The sequence below is a fragment of the Sabethes cyaneus genome, chromosome 1 (genome assembly GCF_943734655.1).
Source record: "Sabethes cyaneus chromosome 1, idSabCyanKW18_F2, whole genome shotgun sequence".
NCBI lineage: Eukaryota > Metazoa > Arthropoda > Insecta > Diptera > Culicidae > Sabethes > Sabethes cyaneus.
Genome location: NC_071353.1, coordinates 5,232,229 through 5,258,865, shown reverse-complemented (window position 1 = coordinate 5,258,865; position 26,637 = coordinate 5,232,229). Strand labels below are relative to the sequence as shown.

General features: G+C 40.6%; 2 protein-coding genes across 3 annotated transcripts in view; one reads left to right on the top strand and one right to left on the bottom strand.

Moving 5' to 3' along the window:
* LOC128745395 (dedicator of cytokinesis protein 3) overlaps window positions 1-26,637 on the bottom strand; it is a 98,168-nt gene that overhangs the window by 6,067 nt on the left and 65,464 nt on the right. For both annotated transcript variants that reach the window (XM_053842458.1, XM_053842459.1), the window contains one exon: window positions 23,839-26,625. In XM_053842458.1, the coding sequence (XP_053698433.1) occupies window positions 23,839-26,625 (2,787 nt within the window). The remainder of the gene's footprint in view (window positions 1-23,838; window positions 26,626-26,637) is intronic.
* Window positions 13,574-15,222, top strand: LOC128745396 (pre-mRNA-splicing factor RBM22). The gene is made up of 3 exons (XM_053842461.1): window positions 13,574-13,855; window positions 13,922-13,975; window positions 14,041-15,222. The coding sequence occupies exons 1-3, from the start codon at window positions 13,802-13,804 to the stop codon at window positions 15,220-15,222; spliced, it is 1,290 nt and encodes a 429-aa protein (XP_053698436.1). The 5' UTR covers window positions 13,574-13,801.

Sequence of the window (26,637 nt, the reverse complement as noted above, 5' to 3'; positions counted from 1 at the left end):
GGTTCCATTTGCTTGATTAGTTCTCGAATTATGAGGAAATTTGTATTTCATTTGTATAGAAGCACCCCCTCTTAAAGTTGGGAGGGGTCCTAATTCACCATAGAAAATATTTTTGCATCCAGAAACCTCCACATGCCGAATTTGGTTCTATTTGCTTGATTAGTTCTCGAGTTATGAGGAAATTTGAATTTCATTTGTATAGGAGCCCCCCCTCCTAAAGTGGGTAGGGGTCCCAATTCATCATAGAAAAAAATTTTGTCTCCAAAAACACCCACGTGCCAAATTTGGTTCCATTTGCTTGATTAGTTCTTGAGTTATGAGGAAATTTGTATTTCGCTTGTATAGGAGCCCCCCCCCCCCTTTTAAAGTTGGGAGGGGTCCTAATTCACCATAGAAAATATTCTTACCCTCGAAAACTTTCACATGCCAAATTTGGTTCCATTTGCTTGATTAGCTCTCGAGTTATGAGGAAATTTGTATTTCATTTGTATAGGAGCCCCCCCTCCTAAAGTGAGGAGGGGTCCCAGTTCATCATAGAAAAAAATTTTATCTCCAAAAACACCCACGTGTCAAATTTGGTTCCATTTGCTTGATTAGTTCTCGAGTTATGAGGAAATTTGTATTTCGTTTGTATAGGAGCCCCCCCTCTTAAAGTGGGGAGGGGTCCTTATTCACCATAGAAAATATTCTTGCCCTCGAAAACTTTCACATGCCAAATTTTGTTCCATTTGCTTGATTAGTTCTTCAGTTATGAGGAAATTTGTATTTCATATGTATAGGATCCCCCCCTCCTAAAACGGGGAGGGGTCCCAATTCATCATAGAAAAAATTTTTGTCTCCAAAAACACCCACATGCCAAATTTGGTTCCACTTGCTTAATTACTTCTCGAGTTATGAGGAAAATTGTGTTTCTTTGGTACAGGAGCCCCCCCTCTTAAAGTGGGGAGGGGTCCTAATTTACTATAGAAAATATTCTTGCCCTCGAAAACATTCACATGCCAAATTTGGTTCCATTTGCTTGATTAGTTCTCGAGTTATGAGGAAATTTGTATGGAAGCCCCCCCTTTTAAAGAGGAGAGGAGTTATAATTCCCCTTATAGAGAGGGGAGGGGTCTCAATTTACCATAGAATAAATTCTTGTCACCGAAAACACCCACATACCAAATTTTGTTCTATTTGCTTGATTAGTTGTCGAGTTATGCAGAAATTTGTGTTTCATTTGTATGGGAGCCCCCCCTCTTAGTGGGGGGAGGGGTTTCTAACCATCACTAAAACCTTTCCTGGCCCCAAAAAACCTCTACATGCATATTTTCATGCCGATTGGTTCAGTAGTTTTCGATTCTATAAGGAACATACGGACAGACAGACAGACAGAAATCCTTCTTTATAGGTAAGGGTAAACGGGGTAACAACGCCCGCCGGGGTAAAACCGCCCACCATGGTTTTACAGGGCCTTGCTCAAATTGGTGTTAAATGTTGATGACAGTCATATTACTGAATGCGTACGCAATATTTTACAATACCTTGTACAGCAATATCGTATAAACTATCGGAGAAATAAATAAAAATAGATTTTTCGTTATAATCGTTTCGTTTTTTATAACTTTGTTCCCGCAGAACTTAGGGTTTATTTTATTCAAAACGTTAAAACTTTCAGTAAATCCAACCCACATCGCTTCTCTGATCCTGTCTTCATCCGACAGTACCTAAATTAGGTAACTGTTCATGCAGTTTTGTTGAAATAAATAGTGAAATGTGTAAATCGGTCATTTGGGGGTAAAACCGCCCACAACGAACGGCGCAAGACCGTCGTGTATAATGCTAGTGCGATTAGGAGATTTTTAAAATAATTGCATAGTTTGGACCAAAGGATCTCAGATTTACATAAAACAATATAAATGTGCTTAGTTTATAGCTGGTGGACTGTTTGGAAAAATCTAAATCGCCCATTTTCCCTGCGGGCGCTATGGACATTTTCTTGTTTTCTCGGATATAGCTTTTTTAAATAATTCCTCCCTCTTGGGACAAATAACATAGAATAAACATATTTTTTATGAAAATATAGCAAATTATATTAGCAATGGAAAAGTAATATGTATCTGCTTTATCAATCAGAACAATTTGAAATGTCAAAAAATGACCTACCGGATCAATTGCAGGAACTTTAATACCCATATTGTTATATTTTATCTTAGATCCTCTCTAGTCCTTAAAGATTGACTCCAGGATGCCTAACCCGATCTATCTTGTTGTCTAAGGAAACTACACGGTATCAATTTCAAGACTGTCGGTACCTATATTACTGATATTCTTCCAATACGAGTGGTTGCCGGACACTCTTTCGAACTTGCGAATCTCTGGGAACTATGTATTGTTTGATAGCAAACTGATTCAATTTGTTTAAATTAGATAAATTCATGAATCCAATGCCACCAGTTTCATTCAAATCGGTTAAATATTGTTAAAGTTATATGCTATGGCGGTTTTACCCCGTTAGTGGGCGTGTTTCACCCCGCATGGAAAAAATACTCTATTTTTTGGACGTGTTTCCAAATCGCAAAAAAAAATAGAAAATCATTACAGATATTTATGTTTTTATTTTTTATATGTAGGTAATAGATCAATTGTTCATTCAAAGTAGATAAATTAGAAATTGAGCTACAACTTTTTTTTATACAGGTGGTTTTGCTTAGGCGGGCGGTCTTGCCCCGCTTACCCTTATAGATTGTATATCGATGTAAAAGACACTGGGTTTTTGTGCCACTTTGAGTAAGAGTATGTAACTTACTCAAGGTGGCTTTTCCCAGTATTTCATTAAGACGTAAAGTCAGATGAATTGAATTAAATAAATAATAATAATAATAATAATAATAGGCCTGGTGATCCGAAGCACCTTTTTCCCGCGCAAGGATATCCACAAAGCCACCTGGAGATCACCTGACCAACGTACAATGAACCAAATTGACCACGTTCTCATAGAGGGCCGGTTCTTCTCTAACATCACGAACGTACGCTCCCGTCGGGGTGCGGATATCGATTCTGACCATTACCTAGTAGCAGTACATGTGCGCTCAAAGCTGTCCACCGTATACCGGACACGTCAAAGCCGCCCTCCTCGGCTGAACATCAGGCAGCTAGATAACCCACAAGCTGCCGAGAACTACGCGCGAGTACTGAATGAGGCACTGCCTTCTTCCGAGGAGTTAGGTGCTTCAAACCTCGAAGACGGTTGGGGCAGAATACGCTCGGCCATCGGAGAGGCCGCTACCGCGGCACTAGGTATTGAGCCTCGGAGTACACAAAATGATTGGTTTGATGGGGAATGCCAACAAGCGGTGGAGGAGAAAAAAAATGCTTGGAAAAATTATCTAAGTATTGCCACTAGAGAGAACCTGGCCAAGTACCGACGAGCTAGGAACAAGTTGACCACGATCCTGAGGAGAAAAAAGCGCCAAAAGGAGGACAGGGATCGTGAAGAATTGGAGCAACTATTCCGAGCTAATGACACGCGCAAGTTTTATGAGAAGGTAAACCAAACTCGGAAGGGCTACACACCGAAACCTGACATGTGTAGGGACGAGGGAGGGAATCTAATTACAAACGAGCGCGAGGTGGTCGACAGGTGGAAGCAGTTCTTCGATGAACACCTCAATAGCGAAGTCGCAGAAGGAGGCGGAACGGAAGTTAACCTAGGAGCGCCCATGGAAGATAGTGATGTCCTGGCACCTGATCTCCAAGAAGTCAAACGAGAAATCAGATTGCTGAAGACCAATAAAGCCGCTGGGAAGGACCGCCTACCGGCAGAGCTTTATAAACATGGCGGAGAAACGCTAGCAAAGGCTCTACACTGGGTTATTTCGAGGATTTGGAAGGAGGAAAAGCTACCGGAGGAATGGATGGAAGGAGTGGTTTGTCCCATCTACAAAAAGGGTGATCGGCTAGACTGCTGCAACTATCGCGGTATTACGCTGGTAAATGCCGCCTACAAGGTACTCTCCCAGATCCTGTTACGCCGGCTGTCACCGATAGCACAAGGTTTCGTAGGGAATTATTAGGCGGGTTTCATGGGGGCTCGCGCAACTACGGACCAAATTTTTACTATCCGACAGATCTTGCAGAAATGTCGGGAGTACAACGTGCCCACGCATCACATCTTTATTGATTTCAAAGCAGCATACGATACAGTCGATCAAGACAAGCTATGGCAGATAATGCACGAATACGGTTTTCCGGACAAACTGACGCGACTGATCAGAGCTACATAAGATCGAGTGATGTGTTTTGTACGCATCTCTGGGACACTCTCGAGTCCCTTCGAGACGCGACGAGGGTTGAGACAAGGTGACGGTCTATCCTGCATGCTGTTCAACATCGCTCTTGAGGGGGTGATCCGACGAGCGGGCATCGAAACGAGAGGCACGATTTTTACCAAGAGTAGCCAACTTCTAGGCTTTGCAGATGACTTCGATATCATTGCCAGGAACTTTGCGACGGCGGAGGCAATCTACGCCAGACTGAAAGCGGAGTCTAGGAGAATTGGGCTAAAAATAAATGCGTCGAAGACCAAATACATGAAAGGAAGAGGCTCAAAGGAAACAAATGTGCGCCTCCCACGGACGGTAACCGTTGACGGCGACGAACTAGAAGTGGTAGAAGAGTTCGTGTATTTGGGATCGCTGGTGACCGCGGACAACAACACTAGTAAGGAGATCCAGCGGCGCATCCAAGCGGGAAATCGGGCCTACTTTGCCCTTCGTAAAACGCTACGATCAGGAAGCATACGCCGCCGCACGAAGCTAACAATGTACAAAACCATTATTAGACCGGTAGTTCTTTATGGACTTGAAGCCGTGACGCTGCTTACGGAGGACATACGCGCCCTTGCCGTGTTTGAGCGGAAAGTGCTGCGGACGATATTTGGCGGAGTACAAACTGAAAGCGGAGAGTGGCGGAGGCGTATGAATCACGAGCTACAGGCACTGCTTGGGGAGACTCCCATCGTACATCTAGCGAAAGTTAGCAGGCTACGGTGGGCCGGACACGTCGTAAGGATGCCGGACGACAGTGCGACGAAAATAGTCCTCTTCAACAACCCCACCGGCACCAGGAACAGGGGGGCCCAACGTGCACGATGGCTCGACCAGGTCGAGAGCGATTTGCGACTTCTGAGACGACTAGGAAATTGGCGACGAGTGGCCCAAGACCGAGTTGAATGGAGACGAGTGCTTGAAACAGCACGAGCCACCCCGGCTCTATGCTGCTGAAGAAGAAGAAGAATAATAATAATAATAATAATAATTCTTAATGGCGGTGTCAAAACTCTTCAACCTCCCACTATCGGACGCACCGCCCACCAGCAGTGCAATGAAGAGTGAACATTCGATCCAATTTCGTGTGCCTCAACCAGGGATGCTTCGATCACTTTGACTCAATTTAGATTCATTTGACAGTACCGTCTCAGACGAGGAAAATTTGATAAAATTGTATATGGAACATTTGTAGAACTAGTTATTATCTACAATTTTGCGGAAAAAAGTTTTACTGTATCTTTTGTATTTACGGTGCTACAATGCTAGTACCTCATTAGTGACTAAAAGAACGTTTATTTAGTCACTAAAGAGGTACTAGCATTGCAGCACTGTAGCTACAAAAGATACAACAAAACTTTATTCAGCAAAATTATAGGTGGGTCATTTCACGTTAAGTGACCGAGAAAAAGTACAAACTTGTAATCGACCTAGTTAGTACCTGAGTCATTCCACGTCAAGTGTTCGAGTGCCATGTAATCGACCTTCTCGGATTTGAACCAAATTTTGTCAGATTGTTCGTTTCAGGCCAGCAAGAAAATATCTTAGGTTCGGTGCCGCTTGGACATTCCATCGATTAATGGGAGTACCTCCAAGTTTAATCAATCTATCCCCGATTTTTCATAAATAATCAAGAGTAAAATTACATTTCATTGAAGCAGTGAGTCTCTATGCATTGCAAAAACATTGTGTGGATGTATACAATATACATATAATAAGCTTTTTCTTAACCGTGTTGTCAAGTTTTCCGTTTTTCTCAGTATTACCCACACTAATTAAATCAATATTATGTCGAATTTGTTTATTCAATCCGGATTGAAACTGGATGGATTTTATCTGTCAGATAGGAGCAAATGAACACAAAAAGTTCATCCAGTTCCAATCCGGATTGAATAAACAAATTCGACATTAGTATCATAGCCGCAACAAAGGTGGTAAAATCTAGACACAAACAGACATAACTCTTGGAAGAAAAATCAACAAAAATTATCGTACCTCACATTTAGCCTGAACGCTAGCACCATCTATGATCGACATTCCGAAATATCAAATAGCAACATGAGTATCCCTCAAAGTAGTATTTTTTATGGGGAATTCCCCTTCTTTCGTCAAAAAGCGCCACTTTGACCAAAACGGAGACATTCCCAACTAAGCCGAAATTTGAATTGACGGTTTAATCGGTACGATGAATGGAAAACGAGTGTTATATCTGTTTGTCTGTGATCTAGAGGCTATGGATCATTGGAAAAGGTAAAAAAATTCACAGATGGCTCCAGCATAGACATGCTCTGTCAAACACACTCGACGAACGTCTATGACCGACTGTCAAACTGCCTTGCAATCTGATTGGTCCACCTAAAAAGACCGGTTCAGATTAACCGTTATCAACCGTCAACAACAACGGAACGGCAAGAAATTATGACGTGTAATCTGTATCAGCATTAAAGCACTGATGAACTGACATGACACATAGAAGAAAATCCTTTAAAAACCATCGTCTTACACATTTTGCTTGCACACTAGCACCCTCTGTTATGCATGTTGCGGAGTAGCTTGCATTTGCAGGGTTTTATGCTGTAGGGTTTTGTACATTTGTGTGGTTTTATACTGAAAACTAGAAGCAACACCCGCGCGCCGCGGTGTGGCCATGTTGCGAAACATGCTTTTTTGAAAAATAAGTGGTTTTTGATTGGACGATGGAATTATCGCGAGTGTCTCGTCTGTTTGTCTGTGCTTAAAGTTTACACTAAATATGCCACGTGGGGCTTTAGTGTCCATCTAGCGCACTCTAAAAAATCGACACGTCGCATCCACGTGAAAAATCATGTAAACTTCTGTACAGCAACTGACATGAACTTCATGTACTAGTTAATGGGAAAGCTGATAAAATTTACCGGGATCGCACGTAAACTGGTTAGTATGAGTGCGAGTTACTAATAATTCACGTGAATGTTACATGAAAAGAGTGATGGATGAGAATTACCTATGTTTTCACGTAAACTTGACGTGCCGATTTTTTTGAGTGCGGTAAGCATGAGCAAAAGCTACCTACAATCACAGAGAACAGACATTCATCTTAATCTCGTGGGATGTGTAAAACCTCTGCTGCTATTTTAAGTGTGTGGTATTTAATGCTCCCGTTACGTGGCGCTCGCATCACAAAAAGGACGAGCTTTGGTTATCAATACACATGTTAAACTTTAATCAAAGCTTTACAAAGTTGCTAAGGTAACCAACGTATTGTTTACCTAGTCAAGCGAATCTCAACGAAAGTAAACAAAATTTATCGCAAATGGTAATTATTAAATAATTAATTTTAACCATTTCTGTACACTTATTTTTATACATTGATAGTTTTCCATATGGAATGATTCAAGTTATTTTCAGAAAGTGAAAATATAAGGAGAGCGAAATTGCATGCAGTTAACATTGCACAATATATCGAAATCAAAGCAGAATACAGCCTGAATTCGTTAATTGGGCCACGACTGCACTCTAGCTGATTCGCTAATTGGGCCGACTGACAGTTGTTAGAAATTTCTAAACTCGAAAATTCCATACAATTTTGACATTCAAGTTGTCACATAGTCCAATTAGCGAACACCCAATTAACGAACCGCCCAATTAACGAACCACCACCACCAATTAACGAAACTTTGCTGTATATGCCATAGGCGCTTCAAAATGCTGTTTTCCGTTCCAGCTTACCTGCACCAAAAGCAGGTGTTACACATATCGAAGAGTGCAATCGAGTGAGGAGTGACCTGACTCAAGATTTTGACGTCCCACCAGGAGGTCTTCCGGAACGTGCTCGAAGCTGTCCATATCTATACCATCGCGACGGGGTTAGAAAGTATTAAACAAAAAAATAGGCCAACGGCATATGGAAAAACTCTGAGTGCATACAATGTACGCGGTACTCATTGAATACAACTAAGTGAAAACAGGAAATCCTGTTTATTAGTTTTTAAAATTATGGATGTGGATTAGAAAGCTCTAAGTCAGTACTGTATGGACAAGATCCCATGCTTTGTGTCGGCTACTACTATGTTTCCGTCAAATGACACTGGTTTTTTTCGCGCATGGCATCTACTTGTGATTTAAGTTAGTTCCGTCAAGCTTCGATACTTTATTCAGGTATAAGCAGCTGGTGAGACATTCGATTGAATTCCATCTTTGAACTGAAATTACCGGTTACCGAAGATACATCACTTCTTTACATCCACCAGTGTATTAATCACAACTAGGTAGTTCAGCTCAGCCGTTTACTGCCTGTATGAATACAATTTTGCATTTCTGGTTTACACAAAAAAAATTTTTGGTTTATATACTTTTTAAACTATCGCTTACCGTATGCTCGTACCGTAAACCCCTTGGAATTAATAATTCTTCAAATGTGTATTCTTACCATCAATCGTCAGGCTTAATAAATATTTATATTTAACAAACACCAAGGCGTTGCCTAGGCCGTTGCTACAGTAGCTGATATTAGAGTTGCCGGTAATCCGAATATGTAGAGCTAGTAAAAATACAAATTGAATATGGCAACACGGACGTAGCGTTACTGGTGCACCATGAGAGAGATGTCGCTAGTGTTTTGCTCAAAAGCTTACACACCATTTGAATAATATTTTATATGAACATGAATGTCTGTTGTCTGTGCTACAATGATCTATTAGGGAGCTGAAAAACATTATACAATGTTACGGGCAAATCGCTAGAATATTTTACGCCATTTTAAACTTATATTTTCATAACTAGCGTTAACAATGGATCATTTTATCCATTCCCTCAAACAAAAGGCCTTGCCCTACAGATTAACTTTGCTGAAGACAGTAACTTTCTATATAGCCAGGATTCCGAGATATTTCGAGATAAAGAGTGTTGTACAAAATACAAAGCGCGAGTATCCGTGCTACAAAAGTTGGCACGAGTAACGGAAGGTTAATATTTTCTATATAATTTATTTTCTGCATTAGAAATAATGCATTCAAGAGCCCCACGGAAGAAAAAATACACTGTCAGAAATGACGTTTGACTTCGCTTCAGACGGGCTATAGCCCAATTAACGGGAGCCCGATTAAAACGTAGCCCACTTAAAGATAGCCCAACGAACGAAAGTTGACTGTATGTCAAATTTTGCTCGGCTAAGATGGTACTGTCAAATCAAAATTTAGCCAAAGTTGATCGAACCATCCCTGGCCAACAACAGAAGCACAACCCGAACAATTCGTATAGAATACCGCTAAGATTGGACAAGTTGGCGCCTACCGCCACCGTCAACATCTAGAATCAAATTTCTAATACGACATACGGTCCCGTACGTAGTCACCGTTACCCGCTTTGGATTATCGCATTTTTTAAAGAAATATTTTAACTTATAGATTGGAAAACTAGAAAAATTAGAGTTCCATACAAAATCTGCAACGCATGACAACGACCATGTCAATGGCTGCTACCGTCATCGACCGATAGCACGTTCTACTTCTAGCCGCATCGTTGCCGTGATCATCGTGTGGTAAACAAAAACGAGTTCATGCGCTTATCTTATAGCGAATTTGTTATAGGGTTGGAACTGGATGAATTTTATCTGTCAGATAGGAGCAAATGAACACACAAAAATCATCCAGTTCCAATCCGGATTGAATAAACAAATTCGCTATTAATTAAAACAGTGCATTGAACAATGAAGAATATTCGTGCTATTAAAAAGCTAACTAATAAACACCAGCGCAATTATGTTTTTCAAAAATAGCTATATTAAGATTCGGCAATGCAACTTTTATGGTTAATTCTCATCAATCGATTTATAAGCTAAAGAGAAAAATTGAATAACTAATGATATCGAATATATAACAAAGTAAACCCGATAATGAACGATCATAAAAAACCGATTTTTCGAAAATTCCTACTAATTACTCAAGGGACTACTCAGAAAAGTTCATATTTCGAAAAAGTTAATCTACCCAATTCCATTTCGATTACCTTTCCCATAATCTACTGCACTGTCTCTGCACTATTGCTATGCAGTTTACCTCAATCGTGATTTGGATATATTATTTTTCATCAAATTATAAAAATTTGCGTGAATATCATCAAACAAATTTACCTCTTTCATGCTCGTTTTATAAGCTACTAGCAGACCCAACAAACTTCGTATTGTCACAAATTAAACTGTGTTGTACACAGTTAGCGGATAGCATCTAAAATTTCTCGAGTTCGATTAGTTTTAAAGTTAAGCAAAAATTTCTGTTCTATTTGTATGAGAGTCCTTATCCCCCTACCACATGGGTGAGGGGTATAAAACCATTATAAACAAAAATTCCTGCCGCCAAAACCCTCCACATGCCAAATTTGATTCCAATTGCTTGATTAGTTCTAGAGTTATGAGGAAATTTGTATTTCATTTGTAAAGGAGCCCCCCCCCCTTTCTAGAAAGGAGAGATGTTCTCGAGTTATGAGAAAATTTGTATTTCATTTGTATGGGAGCCCCCCCTCTTAAAGGGGAGAGGAGTCATAATTTCCCTCGTAAAGAGGGGACGGGTCTCCATTCACCATAGAAAAAATTCTTGTCTCCAAAAACACTCTTATTATATAACATTCGAAAGTATTAAATAATTAAATAAATAAACAAAAAAACATAAAATAATCTACGGGGTGAAGTGGCTGTCAAATTCATACATTTTCGATGTCTCACGCATAGGTACCAAACTGTTAATTTTGACAGGTAGCAAAAAATTTGCTGGGATTACCGCTTTACCGAGAACCATTTGAGAGTTACTCTCTTCACTCCTACCTACATGAGATAGAGATAACAACACACCATGCCCTTGAAAATAATAGGTATGCCAAGAGGTATGCACACTTAAACAGCTCGGTAAATTTTATCGAAATCTAAACAGCTGAACGTTAGGTAAAAAATGTCGATCGTGCATATCGACGTTTACTGATCTTTAGTAACGTTTGGTAACATAAAAAATTTTGACTGAAGTTTTTGGAGCGATTTTGAGTGCGAAAACAGACACTGAGGAAGCCTGCAAGTCGTAGGCGAAATACGTACACAGAGAACAGACATCCAAGCGAAAGGTCCCCACTTGGATAAAACTTATGTCAAATTAGTTGGGAAACTACAGTGATGATGTCGCTGAAGGCGCATACAATTCTACAATAAACTCACAACAGCTAGCTTCTGGCGCTAGCATAACGCTTTTAGTCCATATATACTAGCGCCAGAGGAGCCAAAGGTTGTCAGTGTGCAAATCAAAAGAATCATTTAGTTGGGAAACTATAGTGGTGGTGACGCTAGCATATTAGGTGATTTTAATTTGAAATTTTATCCAAGAATTCCCGAAAAATTTGTTCCTGAATGGATGTCTGTTCTCTGTGATACGTATCTGTCGTGAATAAAATACACGTAGTAGAATTAAATTGAATAAGTTTTCTTCTTTTTTAATTTTAGATAAAAAATTTTACCGAACGTTCAGCTGTTTAGATTTCGGTAAAATTTTAGCGAATTCGGTGCTTTTTTCTAAGTGTGTGCAGCTTAATATTTTAGATCAATAAACTTAAAGCGAGTAGATGTTGAGGCACTGCACAGTGGGGAATCGCTGGGCAGCAACCAAAAAATGAAAGTTCATTTCGACTCTCCGTTGTATTTTTCCTGTGATTCTATACTATTGAAGTGTTCAAATCCAAAATTTTAGATCAATATGACAAAATTTGAATTTTCTATGAATCTTGAAAGTATGCTATCTCAGCATGTTTTAGCGTTTTTTTTTTTGAACAATAACCCAATATTTCAAAACATGCTAGAGGTCTAATGGTAGCTCGGATTTCAACAGTGTCTAAGGAAAAGTTCTTCAAAAAATAGTGCTGAATAAAGCCCATCAATTGAGTTTGCAGTAATTTTATCATAGTGTGCCAATTTTAATTTTCATTAAAGAAGTGCTAGACTTTAGAGGTTAGAGGAAATCTGGAGGTTATAGCCATAGTAATGACGGAAATACAGCTTGAGGATCCTATACCAATCCTGGTATTAGTTCTGAAATCACGGGTATAGATATGAAATTAATTAAAAGGTTGAGAAATTTTATAGCAAGTTCTTGAACACATTATTTCAGAAAAATTCGAAACTTATTGTTTGTATACCAAAAACCTTTATGTCAGGGTACAGTCCTGCAAAGAATTTAAATTCGCGGTCATAAATGAATCTAGACAACTATATTGCTGATAGAACGAATGACAGAAGAAGCACAAAAATAAGCTTTTTTTTGTTTAATTATATTCACTTTAACAACTCGGGTCATTCGTGACTTCTGCGGGGTTGGGAATTGAACCACGGTCCTTGGTGTGAGAGGCGTGAATGCTAGCCACTACACCGGTATTGACCCTCACGAAATTAAGGTTATTGATTTATGCTAAAAATAGTGTTAAAAATACAAGACAATATTTACATGCAAAAAGGAGTGTAAAAATACAAATCGTGATAGAATTGTTCGTCTTCTTATTTCTCCGGATAAAGCTTATAGCTTTTTCGAAACGGTAAAATGTTATTAGAATAATCTTTCCGAGAACGCTATATTACTATTGAAGACGAAACGTGAAACGAGTGATTCTGCAGAAGGAGAAGCAGAAGAAGAAAAAGAAGGTGGAGATAAAGAAGATTAAGAAAACTAATAAGGGGAAATGTTTTGATTTTTGATTAATATTAACTTATATGGATTTGGTGTTGATTATTAAAGCTCATATTTGCTTTGTATTGTTTTATATAATGTTTTATCCTATAAAAATCCATCTGCAATAGTTTTCCAAATGACCCTCATTTCGTATAAGAAATATTATTATACTTCAAAACTACTTGAAAAAAATTCTCCCTAACACAAAAAATATACGTTCTAATGCAAAATAAACCTGAAATTCGGGCTCAGCACCCCCAAATTAATTAAGAACCACATAATATCCTTGATTTAAAGAGATTTTTTTGCTTGGCCAGCATTTGTATGGAGTCGCCCCACTGTGCACTGGTGCCGCTGCAATAAAACCAAGCAGAAAGTATTTTTTCATGCTCGGGCTGTTTCTATTTCACCACATGGGCACACGATGATGTCAACGAATGACAGCTCGAAAGTGAACGAACGTCAAACCAAGGGCATGGTGTGTTGCTATCTCTTTCTCATGTAGGTAGGAGTGAAGAGAGTAACTTTCAAATGGTTCTCGGTAAACGGGAGATCCCAGCAATTTTTTTGCTACCTCTCAAAAATTTTACCTATGCATGAGACATCGAAAATGTATGAATATGAAAGCCACTTCACCCCGTAGCGCAGTATGTGAAAATATTCCTGACGGAGACGATCGTGCAGCAAGTTACGATTGCCGAATTAACAGCATTAGGATTTTGTTTGAAGTAAAACAAATTTTTCTTTCGTGAAAACTACCGTACAGAGTGAATTACTAGTTCCTAGTAGTCGGAAACTCCCGAAAACAAACCAGACAAAATGGCGATGTCCAAGACGACCAACACGTACAATCGTCAGAATTGGGAAGATTCGGTAAGTAAAAAATTAAAATATCAAATATTTTTTCTGCATTATAACCGCAACCGATTTTTTTTGCAGGAATTTCCCATTTTATGCCAAACCTGTCTTGGTGATAATCCGTACGTTCGAATGGTAAGTTTTTCATTATTGTTTATATTTGATGCATTCTATAAAAGAATTTGTTTTTCATTCGACAGATTAAGGAGCGCTACGGAAAGGAATGCAAAATATGCACCCGACCGTTTACTATTTTCCGCTGGTGTCCCGGTGCTCGGATGCGATTCAAAAAGACGGAAATCTGTCAAACCTGCAGTAAGCTAAAAAACGTCTGCCAAACCTGTTTACTGGATCTGGAATACGGTCTGCCGACGCAGGTCCGCGATGCCGCTCTCAAAATACAGGATCGCATTCCGGAGAGTGATGTCAACAAAGAGTACTACATTCAAACGATCGAAAGTCAGCTTAAGGCAGGAGGAGATTCTACTGTTGCCGCTGGAACAGTTGGTAAATCGTTGGCGGCTAGTGACATTCTGGCTAAGTTGGCACGAACAGCCCCCTACTACAAGCGAAATCTGCCGCATATATGTTCGTTTTGGGTGAAAGGAGAGTGCAAACGAGGTGAGGAGTGTCCTTACCGGCATGATAAACCTGTGGAACCGGACGATCCACTGTCGGAACAAAACATCCGAGATCGTTATTATGGACGCAACGATCCGGTAGCGGACAAACTAATGAAAAGAGCTGCTTCCATTCCAAAGCTAGAACCACCGGAGGATAAAACAATCACCACGTTGTACGTGGGTAACTTAGGAGAACATCTAACGGAGGTGGACATCCGGGACAATTTCTATCACTACGGAGAAATCCGATCCGTTTCGCTAGTGCCTAGGCAACAGTGTGCCTTTGTACAGTACACCAAAAGAGCTGCGGCTGAGTTGGCTGCGGAAAAAACTTTCAACAAACTAATTCTCGGCGGCAAGAAGCTCACCATCAAATGGGCACACTCTCAGGCCAAATCGACCGCTTACGCTCAGAGTTCCGTTCCGCGAGGTAACCGCATATTCGATCCGGTTCCGGGTCTACCCGGACAGCTACCGATGCCGCCGAATCCAAACGATTACTTCAACCTACAAGCATCGGAGATGGCAGTTCTGCCGGCAGGCATGAAAATTCATCAGCTACCGCCGGGACTGATTCCTGGTGCCCCGACCGGTGGTTATTCGCAAATGTACTCGCAACCGACGGGCGCCGGACCGAGTGGGACGGCTTCGGCTGGCCATGTGATGGTTCCACCCGCCGCCATTGCCAACCCCGGTGGCATGCAGACGATGCACTATCCCAGCCAAGATCCGGCCCGGTTAGGTGCGCTCAAGAAGTAGAATGTAGTGCAAGCGTTGTGTACTGTATCAGATAATAATTTTTGATATGAATACATCGTGCTTGACCAAAGTGAAGTTGTCTTTTTCTACCGTTATCATTCCACGGGAAATGGTTTCTTGTGTTGAATTTTAAGTCGTTCTGAGTTGGGGTTCAAATCAAACCCAAATTTCTAAACGATGTAATTTGTCTTTTCACTTTTTTGCACGTAATTGTGGGGTTGTTCATAAATTACGTCGCGCAGTGGGAGGGATTCTAAGAAAGTGAGACATAAGTAATAGCGTCGAAACCTTAAAACATAGCATAATAGTTAAGAAACTTAACTTAACTTTTAAGAAACTTTGTTGAATGCTTAAGATTTATATTTCTTACATGAAAAAAGTTATAGAGCCAAACTCTTAGGGACACCCTTAAAAATATGTTTTTTTTTCGATCTAGCTCTTTAATAACGCTTCGTACGCCTTTTAGATGTTCTAAGAAATTGGTAATCCTATTAAATTGTGCATCTTCGTCGAAGATAGTAGAGATCAATCTTTGAACAAACTTTTCTGAAGCAACTATTATGCTATGTCTTAAGGTTTCGATGTTATTACTTATGTCTCACTGTTGCGGTAACTGACTATACACCGAAATTCCGATAGCTGTTACAGCTCCAAAACTGCAATTTTATTTCAGTTTATATTTAGGATTAATACGCTTATAAGAATACTCACATTTTAGTGCTTTATAGTTACACTGAAATGTGAGTAGTCTTATAAGCGTATTAATCCTAAATATAATTCTGATGACAATCAATATATATTGGCGTTGCTGGTGCGCAATCGATCAATCTAGGTTATAATGCTTGTTAGTTATAATAGGTATAATCAATAATAGGTTTAAGCTTACAAATTCTTTAAATGCGGTGTTTTGAACAAATTTAATAAATGTAATAGGCTGTAAATGTGTTAAATTATTGACTAAACTCGCTCAACGGATAGATTTCACTATCCTCGAGCGTAACTAGGCGGAAATTGATTTTTGTTTCCTCCGTTGACGGTCGCATATGATCTCTTTCGCTGTCCTTGTTTTCCTGATTTGACCATCTGCAGCTACAAAAACTCCCAGGATCTTGCTTCTGTGCCATTGATTTCTTGTCGTATCTTTCACTACGATAACTATATCTCCCTTCCGGTTCCGAATGCCGGCCGTATACACTCCAACCAAGTCTGGTTTTAGCGGCGATGAGACCTCCATTACCTCCTCTTATCTTCAGTGTACTTATTAGTGCAACATTGTCGACTCCAATAATGATTCTTGGCCTTACCTTCGAATAATTCTTTACAGGTAAACCTTTAAGGTACGGATGTACCTGACAAATATTTTCATAGTCAAAGGATTGGATTGTAAGCTTGAGATTTTTGACTGTCCGGACATTACACAAAGTGTATCGTTTCAAATTTGCTCCAGCAATTTCCAGCTGGATGCGTTTTGACTTCTCTTCCAACCTCGTCACATCACCAGGCCAGCAAAGATGTAATGGCTCCTCAGGACCTTCCACTTCTAACAATTCGGCTATTTCATGATCTATAACGGTTGACGTTGACCCGTCGTCCAAAAATGCAAACAATTTCACATGTTTGCCATTTGCGTAAAGCGTTATTGGCAGATAACGCAGACGAGAACTCGCATTCAGAAAATGATGATTCTGATGAGCAATAATATTGGTACTTGTTTGTGCTATTGGCGAACCTAGGTGGTTCCCTTCTTGGATTACGGAGTGCAACAGTGCGGTATGACGTAAGCGGCAGTTCTAAACCCCACATTCCTGTGTCAAACGACATGGCCACGATCTGTGTGGCACCAAACATATGCGACATAACCCTTTTTCACGGACGACTCTCCATCGCCCTTCAATGTCCAATCTTTTAAAAGAATAACAATCTGCGATACGATGTCCAGCTTGACTACAGTAAGTACATGTCTTCGCTGGCAAGTCAGCAGGATCTTTAGATAGATCGTTGCCTGTCCATTGCCGGACTGATGAGTACTTTCCGTATGATGAACAAATATTTTTTCCTTTTGAATTGGATCTACATATATCGTAACGTCACTTGCCATTGTTATTCATCTTAATGCTACGAAATGTGTAAAAGCTTAATACCGCCATTATAAAAGTAAGTGGTAATGCTCCCGTTGCGTGGCGCTTGCATCGCTGACAAAACAAGCTTTGATTTTCAGTGTCTGTTAAAGCTTCAAATTATAGTTACTAAAGCTTTGTTCAGTTGCTACAGTAACTTACATATTGTTTATCCAATCTGCAAATCTCAAACAAAATTATGTAAACAACATTTATCGAAAACAGCAGTTGGAAGCAGATAATTACTGTTCATCTTGGTTTGGACCCCAAAACTGCATCAATTTCCGGTGAATAAAATTGGAATTATCAATTCAAAACAACAGTGAAAATAATATTTCTTGCGAAGTGGATCCGCGCTGGTGTTAGCCGGCCTAAGTAAAAATGACAATTCCAAATATCATTTTGTTACTTCTTCAGAAAATTCAAAATACCATTTAGAGAATTATTGGCGTATGTTTAGGAGATTTAGTCTAACTTTTAACCTAAAAATAAAAAATAAGAAAACTTATCCAATTTAATTCTACTATGTGTATTTTATTCACGACAGATACGTATTTCGCCTACGACTTGCAGGCTTCCTCAGTGTCTGTTTTCGAACTTCGAACGAACACTGAGGAAGCCTGCAAGTCGTAGGCGAAATACGTATCTGTCGTGCATAAAATACACATAGTAGAATTAAATTGGATAAGTTTTCTTATTTTTTATTTTTAGGTTTCGTATTCTACTAAGACGCTTCAAAAACTTCAGTAACTTTTAACATTGGAGTTAAGATGTAGAATAAATTTATTTCCTTATACCGTGCCGTATCGAAATCCGTACACCTAAGAGCTAGACAATTTTAAATGGTCAATATAAAATTGTGATATTGTAATAAGCAATTCGTCATGTTTTCTTTTGACAGTATAATGCTCATTTTAACGTTATTTGGAATAACAGGAAGCTAAAATTAATCCTAGTTATAAAAAAACGAGATCAAAATGTGCATCTCTTGATTCAAAATCCGTACACTTTTTTATGCCTGATTCAAAATCCGTACACCTGTGACTCAAAATCCGTACACCATGTTAAAAATCAATCAAAGTCCACATAATTTTGAATTTAAATCCGTGTAAACTTTATTGAAATGAGTTTAAAGTTTGTGGCAAATTGTTTTTCTTTATTTGACTAATTGCTTTATAAAATATGCTTTTCTCGATAATTGACACATTGTATTTTAGTCCTGCTCATCTAAGAGTCGTTCACACGCACAGTAGGAACACTACAAGGAATCAATCTTTTTGTTTTTAAGCCAAATTATGGGTAATTGTTCATTTTCGGTCGGAAAGTTAAAATATCAGGTTTGGTACTGATTAAATATTGCCTCTATCCATCCCACTTGTAACAAAACCTCGTTTGTGTTAAATGTTCTTACATTCTTTTCCTTATGCCTCAGGAAATATTAGGCTTAGAAACAAACTTTTTTAACATTTTAGAGTAAATTAACTTCACTTATAAACAATATATAACATTTTTCTTGATTTTTGTTGCAAATTATACGGAAAGCTGAAAAATTGCACAAGAGACTCCGGTATTTCGAGAGTACCAATTCAATATAGTAGCTCTTATCGTAGTGACCGGAACTTAAACTATCTCGATGCTTTTATTAAGGGATTATCCACCATGTATTATCGTAATTGCCATCTTCCAGTTTATCGACATATATTTAGCTTTAGTTATTTCCATTTTGTTTGGCAAAACATAGAATAGAGTTGGATCACTAAGGATACTGCACTGGTGTACGGATTTAGATTCAACTAGTGAAACTGAATCAAAATCCGTACAGTACTAATTATGATGAATAAATATTATTTCAATGCCATAATGAATGAAATTAAGCTGTAGAACGATAAACACCTTTAGTTCAAATTGATTTTCGGGATTTTAAATAGGAAAATCACTTCAAGTACGCTTTACACTTCATTTTATTGGAAGTTATTTTCTTAGCAAATTGCTAACAACACAGCCAATTTAGAGGGAAATCTGATAGGCATTAACGTTTTAATTTTTATTACTTGTATTTGATGGCCTACTACCTATATTTTGACATTGACGTAATGCTAATAAACCACGGGTCTAGGCCTATTATTAATATTTTGCATTTAGACTTTTTAATACATAAAATCAAGCAAATTGTATTAAGTGTACGGATTTCGAAGCTGTACGGATTTCGATACCGCATGGTACATCGTTGTCGTATCGTCATTCATGTCGCAATGAATGAAATACTTTCTTCAGTCGAAGCTGTTTTTCCACACAGATGTCTTTCCACTTATTAGAAGCAGGCAAACCCTTACGGATGAGTTATCTAATAAAGCTGATAAGTTGGACGTCTTTGGCGTCTCATTTTCGGTTGCTGAAGATGCAATAGTGACTGCTCTCATTTTGAAAGAAGCGTTACACCCGCTGTCTAGTGTTTGACTTGAAGTTACTGTAATTGTAATGGAATCTAGTCCACATTTCTAAATCTTCGGTGCCTCAATGGTACTATTTCAATTTTCAGCAGTGGCCATGGCATGCGCATGCACATAAATATGATAGATTTTTGTAGAAGCAGTACGTTAGTCCCGTCTTTAATCATGTATAGGCATGAGATTACAACGCTCTTAGGAACTATCCAGCTTTCCACGAGCGGTAATGGCGGATATTGAGCACAAGTGGGCACAATCTCTTGACATTCATTGGAGGAGCGTCGAGTTCGCCCTGACGGAGTTACTATGGATACATTCATGATTGTTTGTTGTTCGAATGTAAAAATGTAAACATTGTTTAATTTTGCAGATCAGCTAAAGAGGAACATGATTGAACGGACAACAAGTTTTATGGACTGTGGCTTTCCAGTTTTTGCAAATTTCAGGGAGAATGTCCAAATACGCAACGGAAAGTTTCTTATCAAGTCGAGACGCTGTTCGAGAGCAAACTTGACAACGGCTCGACCAACATGAAGTAAATGTTTGCGTTAATGTGTAATGTTTTGAATGTTTAATTCGCACGATTGCCTTCAGCAAATTATGGCCGCAAACCACTATAAAAGTTTGAATCCATTTAGTTATGTTTCACTTCAGCTGATCTGCAAAATTAAACAATGTTTACATTTTTACACTCGAACAACAAACAATCATGAATGTATCCATAGTAACTCCGTCAGGGCGAACTCGACGCTCCTCCAATGAATGTCAAAAGATTGTGCCCACTTGTGCTCAATATCCGTCATTACCGCTCGTGGAATTACTGGCTCCCGATCACGAAGAGCTCCGATAATAAACCGGTCTGCTGAAGAATAATAGAGCCGCCGGAAAGGATCGACTCCCGGCAGAACTCTACAAAAATACCGCTAGCAACGGCACTTCACTGGCTGATTTCGAGGATTTGGGAAGAAGAGACACTACCGGAAGAGTGGATGGAAGGCGTAGTTTGTCCCATCTACAAAAAGGGCGACCGGCTAGACTGCTGTAACTACCGCGGCATTACGCTGGCCAACGCCGCCTACAAGGTGCTCTTCCAGATTTGGTTGAGTCGTCTATCCAGGCGGGCTTTATGGGGACCCGTGCTCCTAAGGATCAAATTTTTACTCCGACAAATCCTTCAGAAATGTCGAGAGTAAAACGTGCCCACGCATCATATTTTCGTGGATTTCAGAGCAGCATACGACACCGTTGAACGCGAACAGCAATGGCAAATGCACGATTACGGTTTTCCGGACAAAATGACGCGGCTGATCAAAGCTACTCTGGAACGAGTGATGTGCTACGTGCGCGTTTCGGGGACACTCTCAAGTTTTTTCGAATCGCGCAGAAGGTTATGGCAAGGAGATGTCCTGTATGTTATTCAATATCGCTATTGAAGGTGTGATCCGGCGAGCGGGCATCGAAACGAGACGAACGATTTTCAGCAAGAGTAGCCAACTCCTAGCCTTTGCAGACGACCTTGACATCATTACTAGAAACCGTGGGACGGCCGAGGCAATCTACGCCAGACTAAAAACGGAGGCTAGGAGGATAGGGCTGCAAATGTGTTGAAAACCAAATATATGGAGGAGGATATATAGGAAGAGGCTCCCGAGAAAGTAACGTTTGCCCCCGACGGACAGTGACTTTTCACGGCGATGAACTGAAAGCGGTTGATGAGTTCGTATATTTGGGATCTCTGGTCACCGCCGACAATAATACGAGTCAGGAGATCCAACGACGCATTCAAGCTGGAAATCGAGCTTACTTTTCCCTCCGCAAGACGTTTTGATCTAGGAGCATACGCCGCCGCACAAAGCTGACGATGTACAAAACGCTAATCACACCGGTAGCCCTCTATGGACTTGAGACTTGAGACTTGCACTTGCCGTTTTTGAACGAAAGGTGTTGCGTACTATGCGTACTGCGTACAAACGGAAAGCGGAGAGTGGCGGAGACGTATGAAACATGAGCTACAGGCACTGCTTGGAGAGACAGACACTGCTCCCATCGTACACCTGGCGAAAGTTGGGAGACTACGATGGGCCGGCCAGCAAGGATGCCAAACGACTGTGTAGTGAAATGCGTTCTCTTCAAGAACCCCACCGGCACCAGGAATAGAGGGGCTCGACGTGCTAGATGGCTCGACCAGGTTGAAGCCGACTTGCGTGTGTCGAGATGCGCAACGAATTGGCGACGAGTAGCCCAGGACCGAGCACAATGGAGAGGAATTCTTGATACGGCAAGGGCCACCCCGGCTCTCGGCTGAACAAGGGAAGTGACGTTTCGGAAACACAAACTAGTTTGTCTAGTTTGCCAGATGCTGAACAAAGTTTAAATCCATTAAATTTGTCTTGCACACATACTTTGTAGGTATGTTAAGATGACAAATTATTAGCATTTAACCATCAGTTTGATTTTACGCAATTAGACATGTACGTTATATTCTCTGCTTTATACCGATTACTAATTTAGCGTGTACGCTTTCACTTGTCATGTCATTATATGTCTTCATTAATATAACTTTAATATTTAGTTCTTAGAAGTAACCACACGTGTTTTACATTTTTCTCCGTATTCCCATTACAAATATTGATTAAACTGCAAGACAAAGCACCAGTCATTCACAGTGGAATTGTCATTCATGAGACTACCCGACATCGAGAACTGATAATTTTACAGGTAAGATATTGCGAAACTGAGCCCAACAAAAGGAATATATTAATTGAAGTGAATTGTAAATAGATGAACATATTGTAAAGCGTTTGTTGAAACACTTTTCTGAAAGCACACAACGCCGCACAGACGCCTACGATAAGGTGGTGCTCTGTAATCACTCAGAAAGCAGCAAAGGTATCAAGAATCCTATAAGAAAGCCTACAGAATGGAATACCAGTGAACATCTTTTTCTGGAGCTATAAAACTTTGATCAATCTACGATAAAATAACCAGTAGATGCAAGAAAGGTGCACACAGATGCAGAAGTGAAAGGTTTCCTGGAGATGCAAACGATCGAAAAATTTAGGTTCAAGATTACCGTCCCCACCACCAATGATACCAAAAATCAAATGACACGGATCTAAAGAAATAAAGTCTGAAGGTCTTTGTCCCTGGTATCTGGAAACAAACGATTGGCCTGGCAAAAATTATACGAATAGAATACAGCGAAGACCTGAAATTTTGAAAGCGGAAAGGATGAAGAACTGATAGAAGCATAGCAGATAGCACATTAAACCAAACCAACAGAAATATTAATAATTAAAGGTTTTACTGTCATACCTAAATGCCGAGAGGAAGGATTCGGTGGAGTAGACTGAATATCATTAGAAATCGAAAAATTCGGGTGACGATTTATACAGCAGGAATTTGATATTTGAGTATACTAACAGAAATTACAGTATTTATCTGCATGTAAAACAACTAGAGAGAGGGAACTTTAAAAGGTAATCGACTACATAAATGAGACAGCAGGGTTTGCACAATCAGAATGAGATGCGGAAATTTCTTTTGTCTATTGGAAAAGATTGCCGTTATAAAAAATCTATCGTTTAAATGTTTGGCTTCGTCAATAAGTCAACATAAAAAATGAGTAATCTATCCCAGAGGAAAGGAGTCTAGCCCAAAAATTCGCGCTGAGCATAGCGGCTGACACGGAACGTGATACACAGTGTCTTGCAAACAGTAAGTACATGTACGGTTACGACGTCGCGGTAAGAAAAACCAATCAGATTAAACTTCTCGATCGGTAGTTGAGTACGATAGACGGGGAATGGCACTATGTGTCCAAAAAATAACTTAGTTTTGCCAGTGACGGTGCAATCTAACGAAATGTCACACACGTTATACAAAGGTAATAGATTCTTTTTCACCAGTCCTCTGTGGTTCAATGGTTACGGAACATCGGCGAACCACGGGGTCTGGGAAAACAATTGCGCTTGAATCCGGTTATAACTAACTTAGAAGCAATCAAACTATATACACAGCAAAAAGAAGAGAATTGGAGAAAATCTACTCACCTGCTCGCACTGCATCATATCGTAGAACACGGTAAAGGTAGCTTTTCGCAGGGCCGGTTCCGGTACCAGGGTAACCTCCAAAAACGGACCAACCATCGACGGGATGAAGTGCAACTTGTGCTCACCCAGCTGGGACCACATGCTCAGAATCTGAAACCCCATCGCCACCCGCATGTCCCCATGGATACTCAGCAACTTCCGGCGCTTGGTTTCGTGGTACTGTTCGATCTGCAGCGACGGTTGGGTCAGAAAGATCACCGCCACACTAAAGTACGACCACCAGAGCTGCGAATCAAAGGACTGTGGTCCCAGGAAACGATAAACCAACGGCTTTGCCAGCTCCTCCAGCGTCTTGCGAAGCACTTCGTTGGCGGACATCTTCATCACCAACCAGTCCTTCGAGAAGATCATCCAGTCCTGTTCGAGGATATCTTTGAAGATGCTCAGACACTGTTGAATGAAATCTTTTAGTTCCTTACTTCCTCCGGTCGAGCTAAGCCGATCCCACATGCGCTGGTAGTGCGATTCGTCCAGCAGTTGCATGAGACCGAGAATTACGGCGAACAAAGAGCAAATCAGTGAATCATGTCCGCCGTTGCCAAGAACGTTAATGGTTTGCATGAGGATTGGAAAGATGGTCGAAAATAGGGTATCCAAATCGTGGTGGATAGCATTTGATGGTTTGTCACTTGATTTAAGCTTGGCGTCGTGCAACTTAATCAGCACCTCAGCGAGAATCTCCGCACAAAGTCTCAACTCGTCTCGCCTGGCCAAATGAACCCGAAGATGTTTACAGGCAATATTTAGAATCACCGAACGGAGTTCGTCATCCTGAAACAGTTGACCGGACACCATATCTTTGATAGATTTTAGTTTCGCTTGGATTAAAGGAGGCTGAGCTTCCTTTGGAACAGCATCCAGCATGCCTTTGACTAGTGTTTCAAGTTCGGGTTTGGTAATAATAGTTCGCAGCTGCTCGAAGACGACACCAATTGAACTCAGCAGGGCTTCCTGAGTGGGTAGGATGTGTGAATGGCTGGCAGCGACGAGCATACTGTTAAGTGAGGTGAACACCGCGAACAGGTCGTGCTTAAATTTATCCTCGTATTGACCACCGGAAGCATGTGCAAACAATTTCCGGCTCTGAATGATCAGCTTGAAGATAAACTCCAGCGAGGTGAAGCACTGTAGAATAGGTTCCAGATTTTCCGCTGTCATCATCCAGTCGGCCAGGTGTTGAACCGAAGATAGCAAACCTTTATAGACGAGTGGAGCGGCAAAGTGATCCTTAATATACGCATCCATTACGGGTTTGAAATGTTGAAATTTGCTGCTTTGCATTAAACTGAAGATCGACACAAGAACGTGAAAAACCAGTCCGGAATGTGGAGTACTGTTACCGTCGTCGGTTGAGAACATGGCAAACAGAGCGTCCAAAACATCCTGCAGAAACTTGATCAATTCTTCGTTGTGAAGTCTGAGCACCCGCTGAAGAGAGTCCTGTATGCGCTCCGGATGATTGCGCCATTGAAGAAGCGACAGCAGATCGCTGTTTTGGGTTAATTTCGTTGAGCAAAGGATAGTCTTTACGAAGAAAGCTTCTTTGGAACTGCGATGGTAGGAAGAATTAGATTCCAGAGAGTGAGCGTGTTTGTCGCTTGAAGAGCATGGTAAGCGCAGGTAGATGTTTGGCTGCACTTTCAGGATATCTTCGCATTTGTAGACGTACAGTTCGTGTGATCCGTCTGCAATTGTTGCACCACCCGGTTCCATCAGCCGAGCAAAGCTAAATCCAAACAACTTTGGATCGGATTTATCCCGAGTAGAGCAGCTTCGGAATTCGAACCGCACGTGAGCTTTGCTAAATTTGTCGATTGGAACGAACATGCGAATCGTTTCATTCCACGCCGGTGAATTGTTATGGTATAAAACCATAGATTTGTAGTACGCCTGAAGCGAATTGCCGGCGGCAATTGCAATGCACTCTTGAATGATTCTTCCGTTTTCATCAAGCACCAGGGCGGTAATTTCGATGTTTTTGGCAGTACTTATGCCAACCCTTTCGAATTCTCCCCGTTCTAGGGTTAGGAAAAGATCATTCCTAACGTCACCGGGCATAATGACATCCGGAAATCCGACTTTTTTAGTTATGGCAGTTCCCTGAAACAGGATCGGTTGTTCAATTTTCGCCTGACCCAAGCCTCCGTGAATCAATTTCAGCGAAACCACCAGCCCATAGTGACCCTGGGTGCTGGCATTGATCGGCTGATATTTTCCGCTGGTTTTCTTAATTATCAATTCATGCAGCTGGTGATAGTCTTTCTCTTCGCATTGAAAGATCTTGAAACTGAGTTCCTTTTCCTCCGACTCAACCGTATGGTCAAAATGTCCGATTTCGCTGAGCGACATCACTCCAACGCCGTATGGTCTCCGATACGAATGATTGCTGACGAATTTGTCGCCTTTTTTAACCGATTCCGAGTGCAGCATCTTACCAACTCGCATTACGTTGGCAATCAGGTACAGATCCTGGTTCAGATCCGAAGAGCCTAAATCGGTAAAAACCGTACAGTTGTGAGTTGTTTCCACGTACGTGGAAAACCCATCTTTGGCAATGCGCACCAGGAACCGCTCGGATAGGGCTCGCATCCGCAGCGGGTTTCCATCGTACAGATAGAAGTAGATTTCAGCATCGTCACCTATTCGATGGCCGAAATCACGCATGCAAAAGTAGAGATGATGGGTGAGAATCTTTTTGCCTGCTTTCCGACGCAACGTACCACGGTTCTGGTGGGATTA

What these genes read in the sequence shown, in the direction of transcription:
- LOC128745396 (XM_053842461.1), top strand. Translation starts at nt 13,802, where the DNA reads ATGGCGATGTCCAAGACGACCAACACGTACAATCGTCAGAATTGGGAA. An exon ending in GTCAGAATTGGGAAGATTCG is followed by an intron (nt 13,856 to 13,921) that starts GTAAGTAAAAAA and finishes TTTTTTTTGCAG; the next exon opens with GAATTTCCCATTTTATGCCA. An exon ending in ATAATCCGTACGTTCGAATG is followed by an intron (nt 13,976 to 14,040) that starts GTAAGTTTTTCA and finishes TTCATTCGACAG; the next exon opens with ATTAAGGAGCGCTACGGAAA.